The sequence below is a fragment of the Ruditapes philippinarum genome, unplaced genomic scaffold, assembly GCF_026571515.1.
Source record: "Ruditapes philippinarum isolate M1 unplaced genomic scaffold, ASM2657151v2 ctg511_1_1_1_1, whole genome shotgun sequence".
NCBI classification, from domain to species: domain Eukaryota; kingdom Metazoa; phylum Mollusca; class Bivalvia; order Venerida; family Veneridae; genus Ruditapes; species Ruditapes philippinarum.
In genome coordinates, this window is record NW_026854149.1 from 198,591 (window position 1) to 226,388 (window position 27,798).

The 27,798-nt window shown below is 31.7% G+C and overlaps 1 protein-coding gene across 1 annotated transcript in view; it reads right to left on the minus strand.

The window, feature by feature from the left end:
* Positions 1-89: 89 nt before the first annotated feature.
* The window catches only part of LOC132739133 (uncharacterized), a 114,155-nt gene continuing 86,446 nt past the window's right edge, over positions 90-27,798 (minus strand). The window contains exons 3-4 of the mRNA XM_060726788.1: positions 9,196-9,358; positions 90-4,749 (exon numbers count right to left, since the gene is read on the minus strand). Of these exons, the coding sequence (XP_060582771.1) occupies positions 4,487-4,749; positions 9,196-9,358 (426 nt within the window). The 3' untranslated portion in view covers positions 90-4,486. The remainder of the gene's footprint in view (positions 4,750-9,195; positions 9,359-27,798) is intronic.

Genomic DNA, 27,798 nt, shown 5'->3' on the forward strand with positions numbered 1-27,798 from the left:
GTGCGACATTTAGCGGCGTTGCGACATATAACGGCGCCACAATGTTTACAGATGTGATTTAGATGTGGGAGGAATTCATAACACTAACAAACATGTGAAACATTTAATTTAACAAACTTTTTTTTCATTCAACATAATAATATCCTACAATTTTTGTTCATATTGATAATTATGATATAGCTACATCAACAATGGTTTTATATACAGCCACATATAGTAATATCAACACAGTATCACCTTAAAAATCACTATCTATCATAAATAATTTACAAATGCTCATACACATACATTACAAGACAGGATTTTATTCTGTTAACACACCTGACGGACTATCCGGACACTACCGTTAATTTGCCTGTTCTTGCCATTTTGGCATTGTACATATATAACAGAAATAACCGATTGTCTATAATAAAATTATCATGTCTTTACATTCAATCTATTAAAGCGAGGCAACAATCCGCCCATAATTAAAGTTAAATATAGGTTATTTTCCTTATGTATCAATTTGTTTTTTGCTCAGGAGTTGCGAATATAAAGATTGTGCCTTTTAAGAGTAAAACATATTTAGAATTTGAAAATTTAGAAAAAGGTACCAACACGATACAACATTATGGATAAGAACACTTGCAATGTTTAAGTCAGATATGTAATAAATTTCTTGTAAGATAATGGATTGAAATTTCTAGTGCATCATAAGACAGTTGTGTACTAAACAATATCAAAACAAATCATATTGTGAACAGTTTCAGAATTACCTTTAAATCTAGAATGTTGTTTAAAAACAAATTATACTCAAAAGCCGCTGACTTTCACAGAAAATATTTTTTTCTAAAAGAAATGAAGTTTTCTTTACTCTCTTACGTACAGGCTTTTTTTTAATTACTGCACTTCTTACTGCAACCAACTGGGGTAATATAACTTATCACAAAGTTCGAGAATGTAAGTATTGTAAGAAACAACAAGGTGCATCTATGTAGACGGTTTAATATCCCGTCTGAACATTAAAATATTACGAAAAAATAATGTCATATTGGTTTTCTGTATCATTTAATACTTTTAACTCGTACTCATATTATGCCGGCAGAAGTGTGGGCGGGTCTTTAAAGAAGTATGGGTGGGTCACATATTGAAGTGAAGGCAGGTCCCACTTAATCTCAAATACTGCCATCCATGTCTTATATGATATGAACCTAGGTAAATGACTACGAGTAAATAACATAACATTTACGACTAAGGCGCTAATATCAATAAACTTAACTAACAAAATGGTACCCGTACATAGTATGGCATTGTTCATAAAATGACAGTTAAATTGCATTTACATGTACATAACTTGCGAGAAAAAAAGATAATGTCAAACCTTTTACCACTGTCAATGAGAAAGAAAAACAAAAAACAATCGAATCAATGTAAAATGTAGATATATTTTATTTCAGAACTGCTCCTCAATAGCCCTGCAAGAAAGACAACTCTAAAATGTTTCAAATGAGTATTATTGTAAGAGTTACTCCTGCATTTCTAGGACACTTCTTGATAATGGGAAACCAGTTTTCAGGCAACTAAGTAATAGAAAGAACATCGAAATACAAGGCTGAATTAATTGTACGAGGGGGCAATACCCCCCCCCCCCCTCTCCTCCGAGTTTAAATCAGATTGCCGAGTGTTTTGTTTCTCTTTTGTATCATAGGAAAAAAAAAAAAAAAAAAACACGTTCCCTGTCGTCCCAGAAATAATTTACCCATGAACGAACATCTAAATATGACTTTTCTATCGTTATCCCATTTTCTATCGTCACAATAAGTAAACCCCAGAAACAAATGAGCAGGCTCTATTTTCATTCCAGACAGACATCGCGGTAGTTTTAGATAGGTGACATACCGGAATTTAAGACATACACAAGCACCAAACAAGAAAGGCCCTGACCTGTTTGTTATATAACACACTTTTGAAAACATTTCAAATTATGCACAACCTGCCTTATCACACAAGAAGACATTGACAACTAAACTGGAATGAAACTGTTTACAAGTTTATGTAAACAAGTATTTATAAGTCCTTTAAGTGCAAAAAGTGACTTAAATTACTGACTATAGAGCATAAGCTTAATATTCAAATACTACATGATATTGCCATTAATCTGTGAGTACTCAAATTGTTATTTGAATAATTTTAATTATGCTGTAAAATCAGCAAATGTAAAGAGAAAAATTATTTTATCGTGAAAACTACATTTTGTCGGTTCGTGATGCTACATTTTCTGAATTATCTAGTTTTATCTTACAGAAATGTTACAGCAACAGTTTTATATGCATATATTCAAACATGAAATTGATACCAGTAATAAAGAAGAAACAATAAGAAATGTTCACCCATTGCAGTATGAAAAATATGACAGACGGGCGGCCCAGGACATACGTATAGTTCAAAATTTCTTTCTGTAATGAAAACAAAATGTCAGACCAGAAATTGCCCTCATTGTTTTCTTTTCTTCAATAATCGTTGTTTAATTACACTGGCAGACGAAAAAAAGATAATCGTATCGATTTATCATCTTGTATCCGTTCATCTAACAAATACATTAGTTTTACAATCCAATCTCTTTTTACACAAGACGTGAAATATGACTTTTGTTCATTTAATGAAAACGGAACGTAAACAAGAATGTGTCTTAAATGTAAAGTTTTATCTTCAGAAATTTGAAAATGCATTTAATCGTTTGTTAATGTTAAGAGAGAAAAACCTTATAAATTTCACAATTGATAGACATATTAGTTCCTCGATAATATAAAGAAAGTTTTGTATAATTATGTGTGTGCTAGTGCCTCAAAAGGTAGCAAGTTTAAACAATAATTTATTTTCGTGGTGTCTTATATGGTTCAACTTAGACCACATCTTTTCTGTAAAGTACGTTTAAACAGTTTTAAAAGTAGTACGGTTATATACATGGATACGACGAAATATTTTAACGGATTCGGGATAGGGCTCTGAATGAAGTATGCATATTGGTGTTCGATATGTTTCTTCATTACAGCAGACGATATTTGACGTCATCATACAATGATGCTAGTACGTCTTCATAAAAAAGTTTAGCTTGTTTATGCTAAAATTAACTAGAGTCGCAAAATTTCTAGCCACAGTTTCTCAGGCAAGCTTGACAGTCTTCCTGCAGGGTCAGTCTTGACCAAGCAGTCTGATTTGAGCATGGTAAAAAGCTAGATATTAAGATATTGCAAGAAAACAAGAAAGCGTTATATCTTATATTATCTACAGTAGTGTCCAGTTTACACTCAAACAAAAAATGAAGCATCCTAAAAAGCCTTGCCAAATAATATATCATTCATACACACGACATCACACAAAAATATCATACACATGAATAAAACCAATACGTTAAAATATACAGAATTATCTCCTCTTATTCCAGAAACTATCGGACGGCACTGTATAGGATTTATCCAAAGCAAGCCACAACACATTTGAATCGTCACACAGTTTGAAGTTCACCTATGATCTGTATTGACAAATGATCTGTACAGTTTTTGGACATCCCGGACCGAGCAATGATTAAAATACTGTGACACAATGTCAAATATATGTTAATATCTGACATCAATACTCAATTTATTAAAATTAATACATACATTAATCCTAAATGAACATGTTTTGTTTTACTCAGATTTATACCCCAGCATAGATTCTTCTATTTAAATGGTAATATATGAAGCTTTACTGCTTTTTTTGTGTGGATTAAAACAATACAAGCTAATTGTCAAATGACTAGGAAGAAATGTTACACGCAATCGTCCCTAACCCAATAATTCTTAATTAATTTCACCCGAGAACACTATCTACTGTTTTTCCATATAAATTATATTTTTTTCTTTTTTTCCATATTTAAAAAAATCGACAGCAAGTTTCGACAAGTTCAATTTTACAATCAATCGTGATCTTTTAAATTATTTTTCATGAATTTTCTTTTGTAAAAAAACAAACAAAAAACTATCGGATGGGTTGACTAGTACTTCGGTACTATGATCTAGAAAAAGAAAAAAAATCCAAAAAGAATAAAAAACAAAATCTATCCTTGTTCTTGCTTAATTACTTAGACTATAATTTTTGTTTTCTGTTATCAAACTCTCTTTGGAACATTTTCTTATTTACAATTAACAGCAATAATTTATACATTTAGTTATTTTTAAAGTGTATTCTACATATCAAACAAAACTTTGACTTTTATAAAAAATTTTCGTGTACTGAAGATTTGCAAATATGTACTAGATCTCTACCATCATACATTCCTTGCGAGAGTTGAATGATGTTAAAATACCATAAAAACAAAGAACTGTCTGGATACTAAATTATGGTGTATAATTTCTTCTTATTTTGAAGTTTGTCCTGTCTGATAAGAAGATTGTATGCAAGGATATAAAAACTGTGTAAAACGAAAGACATTCACCAGTCATTATAATTCTATTTTTAGACGCTATGTTAACCCTATACTACTATCCCAAGGAACTGTTATATGACGGAACCATAACTTTGTTATCCACCATATGATTAACATAAATAAAACACTATTCGGTGAACTATGCACAGATGATGAACTTTTTGATATAGCTGTACAATTAGTAGTCACTATTGTCTCATAGTCAATATCATCTATATCAGCAATCTCGTAAACTTCGTGCGGCTTATAACAACATCCGGCTGGCCCATATACAGCGGCATCCGCAATAGATTTTAAATCTGAAATGACAATGACATACTTTTATTATCTATTACCCTGCTCAATATCTTAAATAGAGTTGTCCATCTTTCAGCCTGGACAAAACCAATCATCATTTATTTTTTTGCAGAAAAATTCAAAATAAGTACTGACTGAACAGTGCAGCACTGTTCGCATAGGTAGATTCAGTCAAATTTCATTAGAAATGCATTAACAAGAATAATATCAAATAAAATAAATGTACTATCTTATTTCTTTCCAAGGCTTAATAAAAATATAATTAATAGATAATATATATTCATCATGTATGTATATTTCTATCAAATATTTATCACATGCTCATGTTTATTGTATTGTTATGGACTAACTTTGCGATAAAAACGCTTTCATTAAACTCTACAATTATACAGCCTGGCATTTGTACGTATTGCTATATAAAATATTTATAAATTCTACAATACTGATATTTTATGGTAGAGTTAAACTTTACAATGACATAAACGAAATCACAGAGGCATACTTATACTTCATGCCATCTGAAACACTTACATGTATATTGTATAATTATTATGTATTTTTTTCTTATAAAGAAACAAAGGTTCAGATCGCAATGTTTAGAGGTCGGGTAAGAATGATTATTGAAAACACGTATGGCACGACATTAACTTTGGAACTGCAGAATCAAAATCAGTAAAATTAAGTATGACAATAATACATGGCCATTCTGTCATCTTTCACAATAGTTGCATGTATGATAAAACTTTAGTAACAAACAAAACAAAAAAAAAGAAAAAAAGAACAAGGAGTGTACAAGCTTTGCTGAGTAGGATTCGTTAGAAATGTACACGTCCGATTAGCGAGTTTATGTCAAGGACATTATGAAGCCTTATAATAAATTAGTACACACTATTGTATATAAACAACATCTTGTGTATTTTCACAGCTCTAAATCATATTTACGTCTGTATCTACATACAACTATTGTCTGTTGTATAACAACAATAGACAGAGACAATATAATTGAGATATATGCCCCCATTTAAAGGTAACAGCGATATCACAACACCCCTGAGATGTTGATAACACATTTAATTTGATGTATTAAACCTTTCTTACAAAGACAGCCGTTTGTTAATCATGTTATATATAAAGAAAAGCGTCTAAGACGTCATAAGTTATAATATTTCCTGTAAAATAAACAGGAACAAAAACTGTAAAAAAACTGCCAGAATTGACGAACAAACTACATGTACACATACACGTACAGTGATAATGACAAAAATACTCATATAAAACATGTACATTTGTGTCTGTAATGTCTATATGTAAAGTACGTTATGTTGGTATGCATGCACGTAAAAGAACTTGTATGCCTGGTACAAAACGGGATGAAAATACTTTACACTCTTGTAGAAGTAATCGTACAGTTGACCGTGATTTGTGGGTTACATAGTTAACTATATAGTACTACGCATTCTAAAAGCCCCCATGTTGGTTGAAATATTCTTGAGTCAAATAGTTTATTTAATATATTCATACATCAAAATTGAACAGTTGTCCTACAGCAATAAAATAAAGGTAAAGTACTAATCTTGCTGAAATAGAGGCCCCTTCTACCATTAACGCCGTGATAGTCAACTAAATGCTATTTTGAACATGGTGTATACAATATAATATCAGTTCAGAGACATACTTTAGAAAAAGTTCAAAAGTTAAAACCTCATATGAAACCGTGTATATGTATAAAGATGACGTTTTGATAGACAGGCGAGATACTTTACGGAAATAGCGTGCTGCACTGGTAGAACCGATAAACACAATTGGCGCAATAACCAATATTTACTCCCAGAGGTCAAAAGGGCTCATCAAAAACTACCAAGGAATGAAATAATTGCATGTATCCTCTGTCGTAGGTTTACAGACAAAATGAAGGTATCAACAGTCGGCTATTCATGACCATGTATTAAGCAAACCACTGATGAAGTACCGTTCGGTTAGCTCAGTTGGTAGAGCCTGACTCGGGCGACCCGCTTTCGACTTCCGGATGGCCCAGATCACTTTCGTGTTAATTGATCATGAAATCCTTTATACGTTCATTCGCATTGTACCTCTGCTCTGGCATGTACAGAAGTAATAGCAGTTCCTAGCGAAAATGAAAGCATCTATGTCTAGTAGAATGCTTGCCAGCGTTCCCAGGAACGATGAGGTGCCTGAATGAATTTAAAGTGGCTTACTGCCGTGATCCATAGGACGAACTGTAGAAATTACCACCACAAAACCACTTATTGAGACATTGTTTTATCGGTTTAAGTCCAGTCACTTGTAATATTAGTGAATTAGCTATATCGTAACAGTTATTTAGTCATATTCACTACCTTACAAAATAAGTCATACGTTAACTATGCATTCAGTTAAAACATAAGGTGAATTGGTCTTTTACGTAATAGTGCATAAGTGACTTACTTACATATGCAAATGTGTATAAGTCATTAGTTACATCTCGTTAATCATTACAGTAATGTGAATTACTCGTTGAATAACAGTGGAATCAACAGCATATTAAAATGAATTAATCATTAAAATTACGCTGAATTCAACATAATATAACAATGGATTAATCTTCACATTATAGTTAATAATCATTATACTCGACAGTGAAATATTTGAGAGCGAATAAATCTTTCTATTTCAGTAAATAAATCAGTATTTGAAAGTGAATTCACCATTGAATAAAATTAATTCATCATTACATTAAGTGAATTAATCATTAGATTACATGAATTCATCAATACATTAAAATGATTCAATCATTAAAATTATAACAGTAAACTAATCTAATTATTTGACAGTGAATTAATAATCATGAATTGTTTATTATTTTACAGTAAATTAAAGTGACAGTTTGCTTGTAAAACACAAGTTCTTTGTCCCATATCTGTGGAAAATAAGTCCAGATGAATATTGTTACAAAAATAAGTCGAGGCGAATATTGTTACATTATGAAAGTTTAGTTGACTAAAGGTTTATATTATAGTCAATATAACAAGAGCCATAGCCAGGCGAAGACCACATTCGACTTTTTGTTAAGTCTAAGTTCTAACACATTAAAGAAAGACTATTGCACTGTCTTGAACAAATTATAATTTAAATTTGTCAGTCAAGGTAACATTTGAATGAATCATCATTGCCAGCTTTGTAATAAGTGTTCTTTTGTCCAAGAAAGAACCAAATCTATAAATAAACAACGAAGTTATGACAATTAAAGTAAATTTTCATAATATGACCTTGAAGGACAATTAAAGGTTAAGGTCATATCAGAATAATTCAACATGCCGGTTTTGTCATATGTGCTCTAAATCAAATCCATTAATGAACAACAAAGTTATGACAATTTTAGCAAATTTCAATAATTTGACATTTGCTTTCAATGTCAATTTAAGTTCAAGGTCATATCAGAATAATTCAACATGTTCTTTTGTCTAAGTATAAATTAAATTCGCAAATAAATTACAAAGTTATGACAATATAACATAAATTCAATATTTGACATAAAGGGTCAAGGTTATATAAAGGTCAAAGTCATACTTTGATTACTTTACTTGTCAGTTTTGTTATAAGTGTTCTTTTGCCCAAGTATAAATCAAAACCATTAATGAATAACAAAGAAATGTCCAATTGTTGCAAAATGAAATAACTTGAACTGTAGTGTGAAGGTTAAACTAAGGTCAAGGTCAAGTTAAATTCAATATTCTTTTATATCTTGTCTCGTAGATTGTTGTGCCAATATGAGGAAAATCCATTCATTACTTTCAAAGTTAAAGCCAATAAATAACAATAATTTGATCTTCAAGGTAAAGGTCATTTACGAGTCAAGGTCAAATTGGGAACGATATATTTTAGACATTGTCCTTACAGTAGATATGATTAAGTATGAAGACATTCCATTCATAAATAACAAAGTTATAACCAATATTAGTAAAAATTAAGCAAAATTCACAAATTTGACATTCAAGGTTTAGGTCATTGATGAGAGAAGGTCATAATCAATTATGTCTGCAAAAATGTCTTGTCCTAAGAATTATTGTGTCCAAGTATGAAGACAATCCATTCATAAATAACAAACTTATATTCAATTATAGCTAAAATCAAGCAAAATTCGAATATCTGGCCTTGAAGGTCAAGGGCATTTATGTTTTAAGTTTAGTCAGGGCAACTTGAAGGTATTGACAAAGGTTATTGAGTCAAAATATGTAGGCAATCCATTGAGAAATAAAAAAGTATGACCAACGTTAAAGACAACATGACTATAGCAATAGCTCTTTCTTTCTTCGAACAAGTCGAGCTAAAAATAGTCGGCAAACAGACAATTAAACTCACAGACAGACAGACAAACATGTCCAACTAGATGACATGAAAACCTCACTATGAGCCTATTGTTCTCATATAATGGTATATTGTAGACTTACCTTTGCATAAGAACCCCGGTTCTCCTATAAGAGTCTCTCCGTGCGGACGGAAGAACGGACATGATTCTGAAACGTCATCACAGAAGTCTATGCATGGTTTAATTTGTCCATCTGTGGTATAGTAGGTATTATATACTGAGCACAACCATCGTTTATAGGCAGACTGAAAATACATATAATGTAAACATGTTTATATTTATATTCGATATCGTACATACCATTTACAAATGTATATATTTAATAACCTGAAACATTGCAGTTCCTAGTGAATTTCAATGCGTTCTTTACCTCTAAGAAGAAATAGCGTAGTTCTAATTTGTAAAGTTTTATGTATTAATTATTACGCAAAAAAAGTCATAATTATTTTTTATGTATAAATAACACAAATCTTAAAAATGAAAATGAGGATGGTTGATCACAAATCCCTGAAAACAATGAGTACGGCTATTATTTTACAACAAACAACAAATTTCTAAAACTATCCATTAGATATTGACAGCCTGAAATTAGAAATTATATAGTCTGTCTGCAGTACGAAATTATAGACATAAGATATTGGCAAAGTGACATAAAGAATAATATTGACATAACAAAACTTCTTCATAGCCTTTTGAGATACAAAGAAAACATACTGCGAAATATTATAACACTAGTACACAAAAATAAAGTTTAAAGATTATGATTATGCCCAATATGATAATTTTTCTATTATCTGCAATATAAAATGGATGAAAATAAAGATGCAAGAGTGGTGTTTTTGTTATTTCAAGTATTTAGAATCTAACAAATACAGAAAAGAGCAATGCATGTATATAGAGACACAAAACCTACCTATTTGATATATTTCATTTACGACAGACAAACAAACAGACCTTATAACGTACATATATAAGCTATTGATATATAGGCTATTGAGATATCAGTTATTGAGAAATAAGCTATTGAGATATAAATTATTGAGATATAGGCTATTGAGATATAAACTATTGAGATATAATCTATTGAGATATAGGCTATTTATATATAGACTATTGAGATTTAAGCTATTGAGATATAACCTATTGAGATATAACCTATTGAGATATAGGCTATTTAGATATAGACTATTCAGATTTAAGTTATTGAGGTAAAGGCTATTTAGATATAGGCTATTGGGATATAAGCTATTGAGATATAGGCTATTTAGATATAGACTATTAAGATTTGAGCTATTATAATATAAGCTATTGAGATATAAGCTAATGAGATATAAGCTTTTGAGATATTAGCTATTGAGATATGGGCTATTTAGATATAGACTATTGAGATTTAAGCTATTGAGATATAAGCTATTGAGATATAAGCTATTGAGATATAAGTTTTTGAGATATTAGCTATTGAGATATGGGCTATTTAGATATAAGCTATTGAGATATCAGCTACTCTGATATGAGCTATTGAGATATAAGCTATTGAGATATAAGCTATTGAGATATAGGCTATTGATATATAAGTTATTTAGATATATGTTATGGAGGTACAGGCTATTGAGATATTAGCTATTGAGATATAGGCTATTTAGATATAGACTTTGAGATTTAAGCTATTGAGATATAAGCTTTTGAGATATTACCTATTGAGATATAAGTTATTTAGATATATGTTATTGAGATATATGCTATTGAAATACAAACAGTTTATAACCTATTAAGATATAGACTGTTGTATTATATACGTTTATATATTTCATAATATATCTAGTTTTCATCATCACACCATAATTACAACAAAAGTTTTCCCAGTAGTTTAAAACTTCAAAATCTGTACACTAACGTTTCCTTTTAATATCTGTACATAAAATCTTAAATGAAGGAGGAAAAAGATGTGAATTTCATAAAAAAAAAAATACAATTTCCTTCAAAATATCAAATGGAATTTGACTGCTTAATGATGTATTTGATATTCAACTCACGTTAAAGGATTTTATTTTATGTCATCCTGCGTTTCTAGTTTTTGAAAACTAGAGACTGTTTTATGTAGTTTATTTGCAGTTGGTAACGTTTCATAGAATTGTATGATTTTTCTTGGAAGATACTTCTAATGATGCGGAAATAAGAAAAGACAAATGTTATTCATTTTACCATTAATTATAACAGAACATAAAAATCGGTTCCTTAAAACATTACCCGGAATTATATATGTATGTATATTTTTTCGAATAATTTCAAAAGTAAAGAAAAAGTTAAAGCAGCGTTTTTATGTCAATTTCATATTTAAGCTATTATAAAAGGCTAAGTAGCATGAAGTTAAACAAGAGCCACCGCCGGGCGGGGGCAACGCTCGACTTTTTACTTTTTCTTAAAGCAAACAAATGTTTGAACAAATCTTAACGTTTCATTTGAACAAATCTTAACGTTTCATTTGAATAAATTTAATCGGTCTGTCTTGTCACAATAGTTTTGTCTATATATTTTGTATATTTATACATAGGCATTCATATATATATATATAATTTAACCTTCAAGGTCAAGGTCATTAAAGAGCCCAAGAAACATGAAGGGTTTGTCCTTAAGAATGTTCTGTTATAATATGAAGACAATCGATTCAAAAATAACAAAGTTACAGCCAATAATAGCAAAAAAATGACAATTTCAATCATTTGACCTTCAAGGTCAAGGTCATTTATGAGTGAAGGTCAAGGTCTGTCTGGTTATTTTTAACGGTTATCCTTGAAGATTATTTTGTTCAAGTTTGAAAACAATCCATTTAAAAATAACAAAGTTACAGCCAATAATAGCAAAAAAAATGAAAATATCAAATAATTTGACCTTCAAAGTCAAGGTCATTTATGAGTATAGGTCAAGGTCTGTCTGGTTCTTTTTAAAGGGCTATCCATGAAGATTATTATGTTCAAGTTTGAAGACAATCCATTCAAAAATAACAAAGTTACAGCCAATAATAGCCAAAAAAAAGACAATTTCAATAATTTGACCTTTAAAGTCAAGGTCATTTATGAGTGAAGGTCAAGGTCTGTCTGATTATTTTTAAGGAATATCCTTGAAGATTATTATGTTCAAGTTTGAAGACAAAAATAACAAAGTTACAGCAAGAACAAGCAAAATTTGGACTTTTGACCTTGAAGGTCAAGGTCATTTAAGGATGAAGGTCAAGGTTAGTGTGGTTTAGTGAAAGGTCTTGTCCCAAGGGTTGTTGTGGCCAAGTATGAAGACAATACACCAAGAACTAAAAAAGTTATGATCAAGGTACAAGTTTGCGGACGCAACGGCAACGCCGCCAGGACTATAACAATACCTCTTTTTTTCAAAAAAAAGTCGAGCTTATAAAATGATTCTGCCACGATTTCATCTATTTTATTCCAATCCTTAATAGGAATAATTGAATGTAAAATAACAGAGCAGAAGAAGGAAAATAGACTCATACAATTGACTTGGTTCGCGACAAAATATTATTTTCTTCATTGTCATGAATAGCTTCATGTATCATAGCTTTTCTTGCCCATATATAAAGAGAGAAAAAAAAATTAAAAAAAGAAAACAACATACAAAAAACAATAATTATTTTTTAGCAAAAGATTCAAAAGATTAAGTGGTATGTTTTCTAACGTAATTTACCACAGACATAAACACTCGTCTTCTTCTGGTCACATTTATGTTTTCTTTACATGATTATATACATCGTGAATGTTCTCGCGTGGATTACTCGGGAAAATACATTGTTTTTCCGTTATCCAATTTAGAACTATAATTACATACTAGAGGAGAAACAAATGCTTTGTCGCCTTTTCTAGCAACTTGTATATCAGGTACCAGTTAATCATCATAAAGGCTACACTAGAATAATCGTGTGGCAATATAAAACAATATAATAACATCCTTTAATCTTCTTTTTACTCTTAGAAATTCTGAACGGGCGGTAACGAACGACTTACAAGAGCATCATTAACTTAACATTGCCTTAGTATATTTGAACCCTTCTCCTACAACAAACCATTACTGTTGACAAGTGAGGACACATTAAGACTCGACTCAACGAACCCTAAGGTGAGAGACAGACACAATAACCACTAGACCACTTTTCTCCTTTACGAACTAACCTTCGGTAGTAAATAATAATATTCTAGATAGAACAAACTACGGAGGTAAATAACACTATCCTAACAAAATGATCCGTGAAATAAAAAAATATCTCTAAAACAGATGAGACAAAAAGTTACAATATCAGATATGTCAACATTTGAAGTTTTTCAAACCATTTTAAATCAACTTTTAAAAACAAAAACTTTAAAAAAAACTTTTTAAAATTAATGTTTGGAGCAAGAGGTGTTAACTTAAGTAAATACGAAATCATTTTTCTTTTCAAAATGACAAAACTATGAGAGGATCTCACAAATAAAATGAAAGTTAAAAAAAACAACATATTTTTGTTTTTCAATTACTCGACTAGGAAATAATTAGCATGGTCTAACACAAGTGTTAGATTTCTCAAATAACACGCCATTTCTGAGAAAACTGCTACCGGACAAATATAAGACATAACGGTTTTCTTCCCGTTTCACAGGGGACATGTCCGTAATTGAATTGTATTTGTTTGGTGAATGACAAACTAGTTTACCTCCTGTTTGAGGGTTCCTCTCCCACAATATGACATAAAATCAATCTGCCGACTAAGAAACAAATCACCGGGATGTCTATGGTAAGAATTTACTTAGACTGGGAGGATTTTTCTGTTTTCATAAATGGATTGAGTTTATACGACGGACCGCCAGTCCAATTTAGAAAATAAGGTTTAAAGTTCTGATCGACGATATACATACAATTTATATGTTGTACTCTGTTATCATAGGATGCCGTTTATCACTGATTCCATAAATACTCTAATACATTTATGTAACAGAATTTATTTATTAGTCTATGAATGCGACGCGAGACTAGATTTACACAGAACTAAAGATCCAGAAATATTTATACAAAACTACTGTGTATGTTAAATTTCATATCATTCGATGATGCGGGTATAAGGAAATATTTATTCTATTACTAAATGTTTAATGTTTCATATTATATAATATTGAATGCAATATTTCATATTGAGAAGCCTCATACTTTTACATTTCGAAGATTTAAGAATTGTTTAATAAATGAGGCAAAAATAATACAATTCTCACATTTTCAGTGATTGAATCCAAATTATGGTTCACATTTTAACGAATATTGACATGGGCATTCATCCTGTCTACATTTGTAGGCATATTTATCTAAATGTTTTAACAGTTTCTTATATAAAACGTTGGGCGTATGATAGCATTGACGGACAGACAGATAAAAGCATTGACGGACAGACAGACGGACAGACAAACAGAGGCATTGACTGACTAACAGACATGTGGAACAGAAAACAAAATCAAGTTATCAGCTCCGAGAAATGATCCGCTTAACCCGTGCATGAACTGAAACTTTTTATCCGATATTTGGGATATTTTTGTTAAATGAAAAAATTAAAGTCATGACAATTTAGTTTCACAAAGCAGCTGGAATTAGATTATATTGTCAAGAATGGAGAATTCTGTTTCCCATTTAAGATACTTTCTCTTTAGGATGTCGACCTCGTAATTAAGAAACATTTAGCTAGATTTTCCATCTTCAATATGAATACCAATTTATCAAATCAAATCGATACAAATGTACAGACTCAATTTAATTTGAGATCGTAATAAGATTTTCCTAGAAATAAACATCACTTTCTTCCTTGAAATAACACAGAAAAGTAATTCGACAGATAGAAAATTTTAAATGGCATATTTGCCTATGGACTATATAATTATGTGCCCCATCAGAATATTTTTTAGAAGTAAATTGCCGGTTTTAGCTTGCACTATCTCCTTCGTGATGCACGACGCTGTTAAATACATTTCCAATATTATATGTCTCCCGAGCAACACGTTTCAAGGAAACACACTATAACGGGCAATATTTTCCCTGTTTCATGATAGTCATTTTTAAAATCGATCAGAATCCTTGCAGTAAAAACTCACGCTGATCCATATTGCTTCATGTATTTTAACATAGAATAATCAGCCATTCGTAGGAACAAACCATTTTTCAATTGAAAAAAAAGATGACAAACTGTTTTATTTTACATCCAATGTATATATTTAAGTCTTTTTGACCTTAGTTGAGCTCCTTAAAATGTGTTAACACACAAGATAGGACTTGTTTTCAATAATATATATACGTATTTCTTAAGTTCATTGTTGACTAAATGTTTATCATGACGTGACAACTGACAAGCGGTAAATTTGACGTATTTAGACGTCGGTTTACCTGTGTTTATTAAATAGAATCTTAAAATGAATTGTTTTTTATGCTGTTTTATGTAGGCTTACATTAAACTTGCCCAAGATCACCACAAGCTGCTCCCTTTAAAAAACTTTCCTATACTATAAGAAAATCTCATATCTTGTAAGATAATAATTATTTGAGATACATCAAAATAATAATAATAATAAAATAAACACTGTTTTTTTTCTGTACAGACATTTTGTAATTTTGTATTCGCTATAGAGTATATCAAACAGTAACATTATGTTTATCATTGCACATTCAACCTATATACGAAAATGAATGTAAGATAAAGAATATAATTAATAACTGTGAACGATGAGTATATTTTATGCTTCATTATATTTTTGTGAGTTAGCAATTAATAAATACAGAACAAAGCTACTTTTATCTAACATAAACATAAACCAGATTTGCAAATGAGCTACATTGCATTTTTCTTCCCTTATACAACCATTTAGAATGATTACAAACATATTTTCTTTTCATACTTGTAACAGTAATTGGATGTTTTTGAACTATCCATTTAGTTAAAGTCAAATTCACCTCTTTCAAACAACGTAATTCACTAGGTAAGAATGAGGATGAAACTGAATGAAGAACTAATATAACATCACTAAACACACATGTTGTGCTTCCGGCAAGATAGTAATCTGTGTTTACATCTGTGTTTAGAGAGTTTATTGTGCCTGCTCTAGCCGATTTGAAAGCGTTTTATTGAGTGAGATATTGCTGATTCTACACTGATGTTGATATATTGTCCACAAGCGTCCACTAATAAACTGATATTTAGTTCAACTCTCCCTCTCTGTATATAAACAAGGTTTTGTTTCCAACCAAAGTACAAATAATTGATCAATAATTAATTATTTCTGATGCTTTTATTCTCAATTTTTGATCAAATAATCCTACAGTTTTGTTGGAATAAATAAGAGATGTAAAATTGGACCACTAAAGTCATTACTAAGGTTGCATGTAGAATAACGTGCAATGTTCGCCTCTTGTTCGTCATACTGAACATATGACATACTTTTGGTTATAACATTGTTGATATAAACAGTTATAAAGATTTTCTTAATTTCTCAAATTTGGTGTAAGATTTACATAGTTTATACTTTAATTAAAGTTCTAAAGAAATAAAAGCCGATTTGTCTGTTTTTCGTATGTAATTTAGTCTAACATGCTATATAAAAGTTCTGTCATGCGATAGAGTTACACTGCTTGATTAGAACATATTTTATTTAATTTCTAATGAATATATTTGTGAATTTTTCCAAAAGTCACAAGGGAAATAATACAAATATTAAGATGTTATTTTATAATACACCTTCATCCGGCAAGCATGCTAGCCATTTATATTTAATAATGACGAGTTAGAATGAAAGAAATTCAAAACATATTTTTCCATGGAAGCAATATTTGCTTTATTTCCCCTATCTAACAATTCTATGATGAACTTTATGTTAAAAATGTCTGTATAAATGTATGTATACGTGTTTACAGCTACATAAACGTGAAAACAAAATCATAACAATTGTTCGTAAGGGCTGAAGATTGAGTATTGCTTTGGCCGGTGCTAGGGGGCATGAGAGATGCTGTATTGTTAATTATCTTTAGAAAACAGCACATTCCTTCAAACCCAGTCGGAATTGCTGACTAATCTATATATGTATCTATCTTAGTTCAACAAATATTTTCAAAACTATATACAAATGTATATATGTATCCTAGTTCAGCAATATTTTTTTTAATTTATGTATAAATGTATGTACCCTAGTTCAACAAATATTTTCAAAACTATGTATATATGTATCCTAGTTGAGATATTATTTTTAATCTTTGTATATATGTATGTATCCTAGGGAATCATAAATTATTACATACAAGTAGTTCATATATTAATACCTATTTAATTCACTAGGTATATTCTGCAACGTTAGATTTCTTGTGAAGGCACTTTAATCACTTTGTGAACTTCAAAATTTTAAAATAAAACTTTTTTTCCAATCAAACAAATCACGTAAAATACGTCCTGTAGCAAGATACAAGCGTTGTAACCAGCAATTTAAATAAATCTTTAAAATCCCTGGACATAAAAATCAAAATACACTGACAATATGATTAAATTTCAATGTTGTAAAAAGTCGTTCTTTGTCTAGTAATTGACACTATATGACATGTGCCATTCTCAGGCTAAGTAAAAAACCTTGATCATTATAAAAATAGACATACACATACATTAGAAAACACAATGGGTAGTTAATATATTTATTATATATTCTAATTGTTCTCTAAATAAATTGCTATGCTGTTTAAAATGATTACATGTATAACTTATGTGGCTACAAATTGTTATGTTGATAGACTTATTCTATTAATTTTGTTATTAAAGTTTTGTTATTGAATACTAGAAACTTGTAATTTTATTACATGGTAAACTTGGGATACAGTATCCAACCAGGCAAGTTCTCAACAAAATTTCGAAATTGATTTTCTAAAAAACAATATAAATTTATCAACATATTTTGTTGATTTGAAATGAAAATGTGTTTTGTTGATGATCCATCATATATGTTTGGTAACATGTATATTTTCTTGGCTGAAATATTTCAGGCATAATCAATACTCTTATAAGGAACTCATTGGTTAAATAGACAAATGCTAGATTTCTTTAAGAGAAGAAGATATCAATTAAATACTAGGAATTCTCGTAGCTGTAATATCAAATGCAGTAATTACAAGCTAGGACAGTCAGCGACAGTGTTAGAGTATAATCTTGTGTAATTTTATACCACTCCTTACAACCTCTAATAACGAATTTACCCTACATTCAATGTTTACTTATCATGTAAGAAGCTTGGACCATTCCTTCATGTGTATCCAGACAATATGGCACAAATAGTAAAACACAAGATATAGAGATTGCAAGATCAAGATTTGTTACATAAAGAATTGTGCTTAGAATTTGTTATATATGTGCAAGTATTGCACGGCAAACTTTATTACAAAATTCGTCATAAATCAACTCTTAAGGATATATGATGACCATAAGAAGCAATCAAAATTATATACATGTATTTAAGTAAGTCAACATAATTATACGGACATCAAAACTGCATGTAATATAAATATAAACGCCTGTATCATTTATAATATTAAATAAGATAACATATACCTTAACATAGGGTACTAGATAATGATCACGTACAAATAGAAATGTAAAACATCGGGTAATTTAAGCAGATATATATTTAAAACTTCTTCCCTGGATACTAACTCAATATGATAAGATAACATAGGATGATTTCAAGATGGCTCCAATAAAATATTCCAAAACACTTAACAGGTCAAGGGTGTCTGGCTCAACATCTTATTTTTTCTACAGGAATAAACAAGATACATACAGAAAACTCTTATCACAAATTTCCTATTAAATGACTGTAGATAGCAATATACCTAATTATCCAATAGTAAGGGCACACGTAAAAGGTTTGTTTTTTTAATTTTGAGTACCCATATCAAATATTAAAATACACGTATATACACATATACATAATTAAATATTATAATTACATTGTAAATATTGTAACATTGTACGAAGATGACACGCGGTAATTAAGTGTGTAAAAACCATGTCTTTTTATGTTAGTCTAATGTTTGAATGTAAAGAAAATTAAATAATAATTCTTTTTAATAAAATGGTTCCCACTGGTAGTTTGTGTTTTTATCAACAAAAATGGTGGGGGAAAATACATTGGTGCAATAAAAAACGACAATAAGGCAACGGGCAATAAATTACATTTTATAAAGGACAATTATAAATACATTTAAAATATGCATAAAATATTTGTTTACAAAAAAGGAAAGAGCAGAAATTAAAAAAATATATATATATAAAATAAAAAAATAAAAATAGAATAGAATTTAAAAGACCCTGATTTATACAACAATCATCAATGTGCATCATGGCACGGACCAATGATCACTATTGTATCAACAGAATGACACGGACCAATGATGACTATTGTATCAACAGAATGACAGGGGCCAATGATGACTATTGTATCAACAGAATGACACGGACTAATGATGACTATTGTATCAACAGAATGACACGGACCAATGATGACTATTGTATCAACAGAATGACACGGACCAATGATGACTATTGTATCAACAGAATGACACGGACCAATGATCACTATTGTATCAACAGAATGACACGGACCAATGATCACTATTGTATCAACAGAATGACACGGACCAATGATGACTATTGTATCAACAGAATGACACGGACCAATGATGACTATTGTATCAACAGAATGACACGGACCAATGATGACTATTGTATCAACAGAATGACACGGACTAATGATGACTATTGTATCAACAGAATGACACGGACCAATGATGACTATTGTATCAACAGAATGACACGGACCAATGATCACTATTGTATCAACAGAATGACACGGACCAATGATCACTATTGTATCAACAGAATGACACGGACCAATGATCACTATTGTATCAACAGAATGACACGGACCAATGATCACTATTGTATCAACAGAATGACACGGACCAATGATCACTATTGTATCAACAGAATGACACGGACCAATGATGACTATTGTATCAACAGAATGACACGGACCAATGATGACTATTGTATCAACAGAATGACACGGACTAATGATGACTATTGTATCAACAGAATGACACGGACCAATGATGACTATTGTATCAACAGAATGACACGGACCAATGATCACTATTGTATCAACAGAATGACACGGACCAATGATGACTATTGTATCAACAGAATGACACGGACCAATGATGACTATTGTATCAACAGAATGACACGGACTAATGATGACTATTGTATCAACAGAATGACACGGACCAATGATGACTATTGTATCAACAGAATGACACGGACCAATGATGACTATTGTATCAACAGAATGACACGGACCAATGATGACTATTGTATCAACAAAATGACACGGACTCATGATGACTATTGTATCAACAGAATGACACGGACCAATGATGACTATTGTATAAACAGAATGACACGGACCAATGATGACTATTGTATCAACAGAATGACACGGACCAACGATGACTATTGTATCAACAGAATGACACGGACCAACGATGACTATTGTATCAACAGAATGAAACGGACCAAACGATGACTATTGTATCAACAGAATGACACGGACCAATGATGACTATTGTATCAACAGAATGACACGGACCAATGATGACTATTGTATCAACAGAATGACACGGACTAATGATGACTATTGTATCAACAGAATGACACGGACCAATGATGACTATTGTATCAACAGAATGACACGGACCAATGATGACTATTGTATCAACAGAATGACACGGACCAATGATGATTATTGTATCAACAGAATGACACGGACCAATGATGACTATTGTATCAACAAAATGACAAGGACCAATCATGACCAATGATGACTATTGTATCAACAGAATGACACGGACCAATGATGACTATTGTATCAACAGAATGACACGGACCAATGATGACTATTGTATCAACAGAATGACACGGACAAATGATGACTATTGTATCAACAGAATGACACGGACCAATGATGACTATTGTATCAACAGAATGACACGGACCAATGATGACTATTGTATCAACAGAATGACACGGACCAATGATGACTATTGTATCAACAGAATGACACGGACCAATGATGACTATTGTATCAACAGAATGACACGGACCAATGATGACTATTGTATCAACAGAATGACACGGACCAATGATGACTATTGTATTAACAGAATGACACGGACCAATGATGACTATTGTATCAACATAATGACACGGACCAATGATGACTATTGTATCAACAGAATGACACGGACCAATGATCACCATTGTATCAACAGAATGACACGGACCAATGATGACTATTGTATCAACAGAATGACACGGACCAATGATGACTATTGTATCAACAGAATGACACGGACCAATGATGACTATTGTATCAACAGAATGACACGGACCAATCATGACTATTGTATCAACAGAATTAAACGGACCAATGATGACTTTGTATCAACAGAACATTTGGAATAAACGAAACGTAAGCAGAACATTGTACATAATTGTACATGCATAAATAAAAACACAGACATTAATTAAAATCGTTTACCTGTTATATGTCAATACATTTAATGCATGTAGCGTACATAAATCAACTTTGGGACCATTTATAACTAAATTTGTTTCATACAGAATTGCTATAATGAAGTAACCAGTAAAATAAAATTGACATATTGATAGGAACACAAATAATCTATCTTAAAATAACGACCAGTAAGTCTACACGATGCACCGTCTATCATCATAAACTTTGACTTTAATGTTGGCCATCCAGTATCATCGATAACTTTGACATTTATGTTGGGCATCCAGTATCATCAAAAAATTGACATAAACTTTGGCATTAATATTGGCCATCCAGTATCATCATAAACTTTGACATTTATGTCAGCTATCCAGTATGATTATAAACTTTGACATTAATGTCGGGCATCAAGCATTATTATAAACTTTGACATTAATGTCGGGCATCCAGTATTATTATAAACTTTGACATTAATGTCGGGCATCCAGTATTATTATAAACTTTGACATTAATATTGGCCATCCAGTATCATCATAAACTTTGACATTTATGTCAGCTATCCAGTATGATTATAAACTTTGACATTAATGTCGGGCATCAAGCATTATTATAAACTTTGACATTAATGTCGGGCATCCAGTATTATTATAAACTTTGACATTAATGTCGGGCATCCAGTATTATTATAAACTTTGACATTAATGTCGGACATCCAGTATTATTATAAACTTTGACATTAATGTCGGACATCCAGTATTATTATAAACTTTGACATTAATGTCGGACATCCAGTATTATTATAAACTTTGACATTAATGTCGGACATCCAGTATTATTATAAACTTTGACATTAATGTCAGCTATCCAGTATTATTATAAACTTTGACATTAATGTCGGGCATCCAGTATTATTATAAACTTTGACATTTATGTCAGCTATCCAGTATTATTATAAACTTTGACATTAATGTCGGGCATCCAGTATTATTATAAACTTTGACATTAATGTTGGCCATCCAGTATTATTATAAACTTTCATATGAATGTCGGACATCCAGTATTATTATAAACTTTGACATTAATGTCGGGCATCCGCTATCATCATAAACTTTGACATTAATGTCGGACATCCAGTATTATTATAAACTTTGACATTAATGTCGGGCATCCGGTATTATTATAAACTTTGACATTAATGTCGGGCATCAAGTTTTATTATAAACGTTGACATTAATGTCGGGCATCCGCTATCATCATAAAGTTTGACATTTATGTCGGCATCCAGTATCATCATTAACTTTGACATTTATGCCAGGCATCATAATTGCAGCTACCGTATATCCAAGCGTTGTTGTAAGAGGTGACTAAATGGGCTGAATTACTGGAGCCTATGCATCTCTTACCTCCAGCAGGTGAGGTGGTTTTGATCCTTAATGTTGCTCTAAGTTTGTAACATCCGAGGTTAGCCAAAATCATCTTTATTGTTTCGACACCATATGACATAAATTGTGTTGGTGCGCCGTAAAACCAAACAAAACAAACAAATCAAAAATGCAAACATATTTTGTGAATAGTTTTACAATTTTGTTTTAATTTACTAAAAGAAAAATAAAATAACAAACGTCGGTAAATGTTTTAATTTGTATAGAGAGCATCAAATTATTACAGTAACGTTCACAATTCTGCCTGGGCGTAACATACGTTAAATGATAGAATAAAGGTGTTAACTCACTTTTGTGTGCGGAGAACTGTTCCCATATGGTTTTAATCTGAAACAAGCAATGCTTTGCTCATGTACATTTGTGTAATTATTTATTTGCTTATACCACATGAACCGCTAAATTCATGGAAAAATCTATAAGTTTATATACAAATTCATTTTAGTTTGATTGTGTTGGAAGCTATAAGCTTATTGAAACACTTTCAAATCCGTTCCTGGAACCATACCGTACTGAGCAACGAATTTAAAGTTTCTTGCTCAAGGAAACAACGGCTTGCTCCTGACAGGGTTTAAACACACTCCTTAGATTTCTAGTCCGACGCGTAAACCACTCGGCCACACGTAATAATAGTTATTATGATAATTATAATCATAATAATTGGTTATTAAATATTGTGTGTTTTTTTAAAACAACAGAGATTTACCCAGCCCGAATAGCTCACTCATTAGAGCGCAAGACTTATAATCTCGACATTGTAGGTTCGATTCCCGTGCTGGTCAACTAAAATTGCCAGACTTTTTTTTTCGAATGAGACTATAAAACGAGATCCCGTGTATGAGTGCTTAAACACTTGGCACGCTAAAGAACCAGCAAGATCTTCTGGAATTGTTGCATCTTTCTGTCTCCAAAATTTAAAATGACTAATACTCATCTGGAGGACTCGCCAATATGGGTCACTGGTGGCAAGTTTAAATAAACACAAACACTCAAAACAGAGATACATTTGCGTCTATGTTTCTATCCTGAATTTATTTCGTCTCCGTTCAAGTACAAATAGCTCATGCAAGATATTAAGACAACACAAAATGTGACTCCTATATTTTCGTATTCAATCGGGCATCATTGAAGGTAACGGTTTTTATCCTTGGCAGTAAATGTAAAGTTACTGAAGTAGACTTAAACTAAAATGTCTTTATAAACAATTTTCCCTTCACATTTAGCCTCCAAAAGCATTACGATAGTCGTAAGACTACTAACATTCGTCCAAACAGGTAACTAGTGCATTTGTCATGTTGAAATTAGACACGTATTTATGGAAGAGTTCTTCAGTATTCTGATATGCTGTGAAATGCTGTGATATGCTGTGATATGTTGTGATATGATGTGATATGTTGTGATATGATGTGATATGTTGTGATATGTTGTGATATGTTGTCACATGTTGTTATATGTTGTGACATGCTGTGATAGGTTATGTTTTGCTGTGATATGTTGTGATATGTTGTAATATGGTGTGATATGAAACGATATGTTGTAATATGATGTGATATGTTGCGGTATGCTGTGATATGTTATGTTTTGCTGTGATGTGTTGTGATATGTTGTGACATGCTGTGATATGCTGTGATATGTTATGTTTTGCTGTGATGTGTTGTGATATGTTGTGACATGCTGTGATATGTTGTGATATGCTGTGATATATTGTTATATGTTGTTATATGTTGTGACATGCTGTGATATGTTGTGGTATGCTGTGATATGTTATGTTTTGCTGTGATGTGTTGTTATATGTTGTGACATGCTGTGATATGTTGTGATATCCTATGATATGTTTTTAGGTGCCTGATCAAGCCGGTCATTATGAGATGCTAGCAGATCCTGGTAAAATATGAACTTGACATAAAACTACATAGGGTATTATCATCATTGTAAAGTGGAAATAAATAGAATACTGGTATAACCAACGTTACAAATTTATACAGAGAAATGTACTTTGTCAGAAATCACGTAGACATACAACTTGAAATTAATATGATATTTTGAACATACAACACATTCATATACATTTATTTGCATACTTCTGTCTTGTTTTCTTGCAGAAGCCATCTGTCTTGCTTCTTGAATTACGAATTCTTATCAACATTCAAAAAGGAAAAAGAAACGTTAGTTCATAACCCTATCAATTTCATCGGAAAAACTGAATAAATTCAGTTTTGAAACGACCAAACATTAATTAAAATGTATATTTTTAAGAAACGATTTGTAAAAATTCAGGATTAAGATAACCTTTCAACTGAACCTTACAAAAAAACATCACATTAAATCCTAATTTATGCAAATGTCATTTGTATTAAAATATAAAAGACAAAGGCAGAGTTAATAAACTGTGAAAGGGACATACTAGTACGGTAAGTAGTACCTACAGAAATATTCAAGTTAAACTAAGCATTAAATCACATATATTATAAATTAATATATCATTTCAAGATGTACGACTTACATAATACATTAAAATTTTTAAAAATAACCAAATTGAAATTTCATCTCAGCAGCTAAAATTCTGGTTAAGTATTTTTTTTTGTCACAAGAGATATATGGAACGCCTGTAGGAGCACATTTGTCTCGGAGCACATTTGTCTTACGTAAGACCGATGCGGTCGCATTTGTCCCACATGAGACAAATGGGACCTCAAATGTCTACCCCAAAAAACTCATTTGTGTGACAAAATGTGCTCCGATCAAATTTTTTAAGGGACAAGAAAACACATTTGTCTCATGTGTTTTTAAGGGACAAGAAAGCATATTTGTCTCATGTCATCTTTATGAATTTACTTGTCACATATTTCCCCACGGCAGAAATTCTTTTTTTTAAATCGAGGTTCGCCGTTTTACCTCAAGTGTAATCATCAATAGGTTTGCTTATGCTTTCTTTATGAAAACCTACAGTGAACTAATAATTATAATATCTCTTATGCAAGAAATTGATTGACTTAACCTTAAGGCGTACACTGAAACATACTTAATCCCGTTCACGATGGTACAATGGCGATGGCACGATGGTACGTTGATGAATGTTGATGAAAACGCGATGGTGCAATGGTGAAAACACAATGGTACGAACGTGAAACAACGATTCTACGATGGTGAAACAACAATTGTACGATGGTGAAACAATGAAGGCTCGATGATGAAAACGTGATGGTACTATGATGAAAGGCGATGTTACGATGGTGAAAATACGATGGTACGAAATGATGAAACTGCGATGGCATGATGATGAAAACGCGATATTAGTTTCTCTATCGTGTCATCGCACCATCGTGATTTCACCATCGTGTCATCGTGTTTTAATCATCGTACTATCTCAATTTCACCTTTGTACCATTGTGCATAGCTGTTCAGGGAGACAAAAATGTAACTTATGTCCAAACGAAACACCATAATCGGTTGATATTGAATGATACAATATCGTGACTCGTTCCGCATCTCGCCGAAATCTCGCGTCTCGCTTCGCGTCTCGTTCGTCGACGCGAGACAAGAAATTGATTCCAGGTCATATACCGCTATGTAGTATTTCCTTTATAGTCTACATAAAATAACTTTAAGGCCCATTATGCCTGAGAAATGCTTTTATTTGTATTCCTCAAAAGCCTTTTATTTTTGGTATACTTTTTTAGCTCTAAAAAGTTACTCATTGGCTAATTACCTGAAGCATTTTTCATCTGCTGCTTTGTTGCAGTTTGTACAGTTTAAGTGATTTAGAATTTTGTATTGAAGTCAAAGTACTGCATTGTTTACATTTTGCTACTTTTATGACGCATTATTTCACATTTATCGCGAATTTCTTTGGGTTACAAGCATCTAACTTCCTCAAAAATCATTATTTGAATATTAATAAAGTCATACTTGCCCTATCTAAACAAGTAAAAATTTATTAATTTCTGAAATCTCTTGGCACGTGATACTTCGACATTGCGAGATCTCCTGTTACAATATCGTGCCTCGCTTCGTGTCTCATCGGAATGTCGCGTCTCGCCCGATTCTGAGTGGCCCGATATGTCATAATCATGGCATTACCCGGATTATTTTAGGAACTCATGCATGTTGTAAGTGCCTTTTTAATGGCGAATCTGAAAGCCGCAATTCTTGGAAATTGACGGCTTTTTGTACATATATTTCTAATGAAAACAAAATATGTGTGTAATGGTTTTGTTATTTTCTCCATGGATCATTTAAGTGCCTCCGTGGCCGAGTGTTTTCGAAACACCACTTGTCCCTAACCGCTGTAGGTTCGACAAATACACGGGGCTTCGAACTATTCATGCGAGTATCCCGGTCAGGGTCCAAATGCGCAATACATATGCGCGTGCGCACGTAATAGCTATCGCGTGCAGACGTAATAGTATCGCGTGGCCACGGAAAAGCTATCGTGTGCGCACGAAATAACTAAGAAAATTCTATGTCCCCTTATGCCACCGTAGATACTATTTTGTTTTTGCTAAGAATATTTCTAGTGCCATATATCATTTATAAAAGCATTGAAAATAAACGTATCACAATTGATTACGATAAGAATAGACTTGCTGCATATGTGTTTAGGTTCTGGGTGCTGCACTTGTAGAA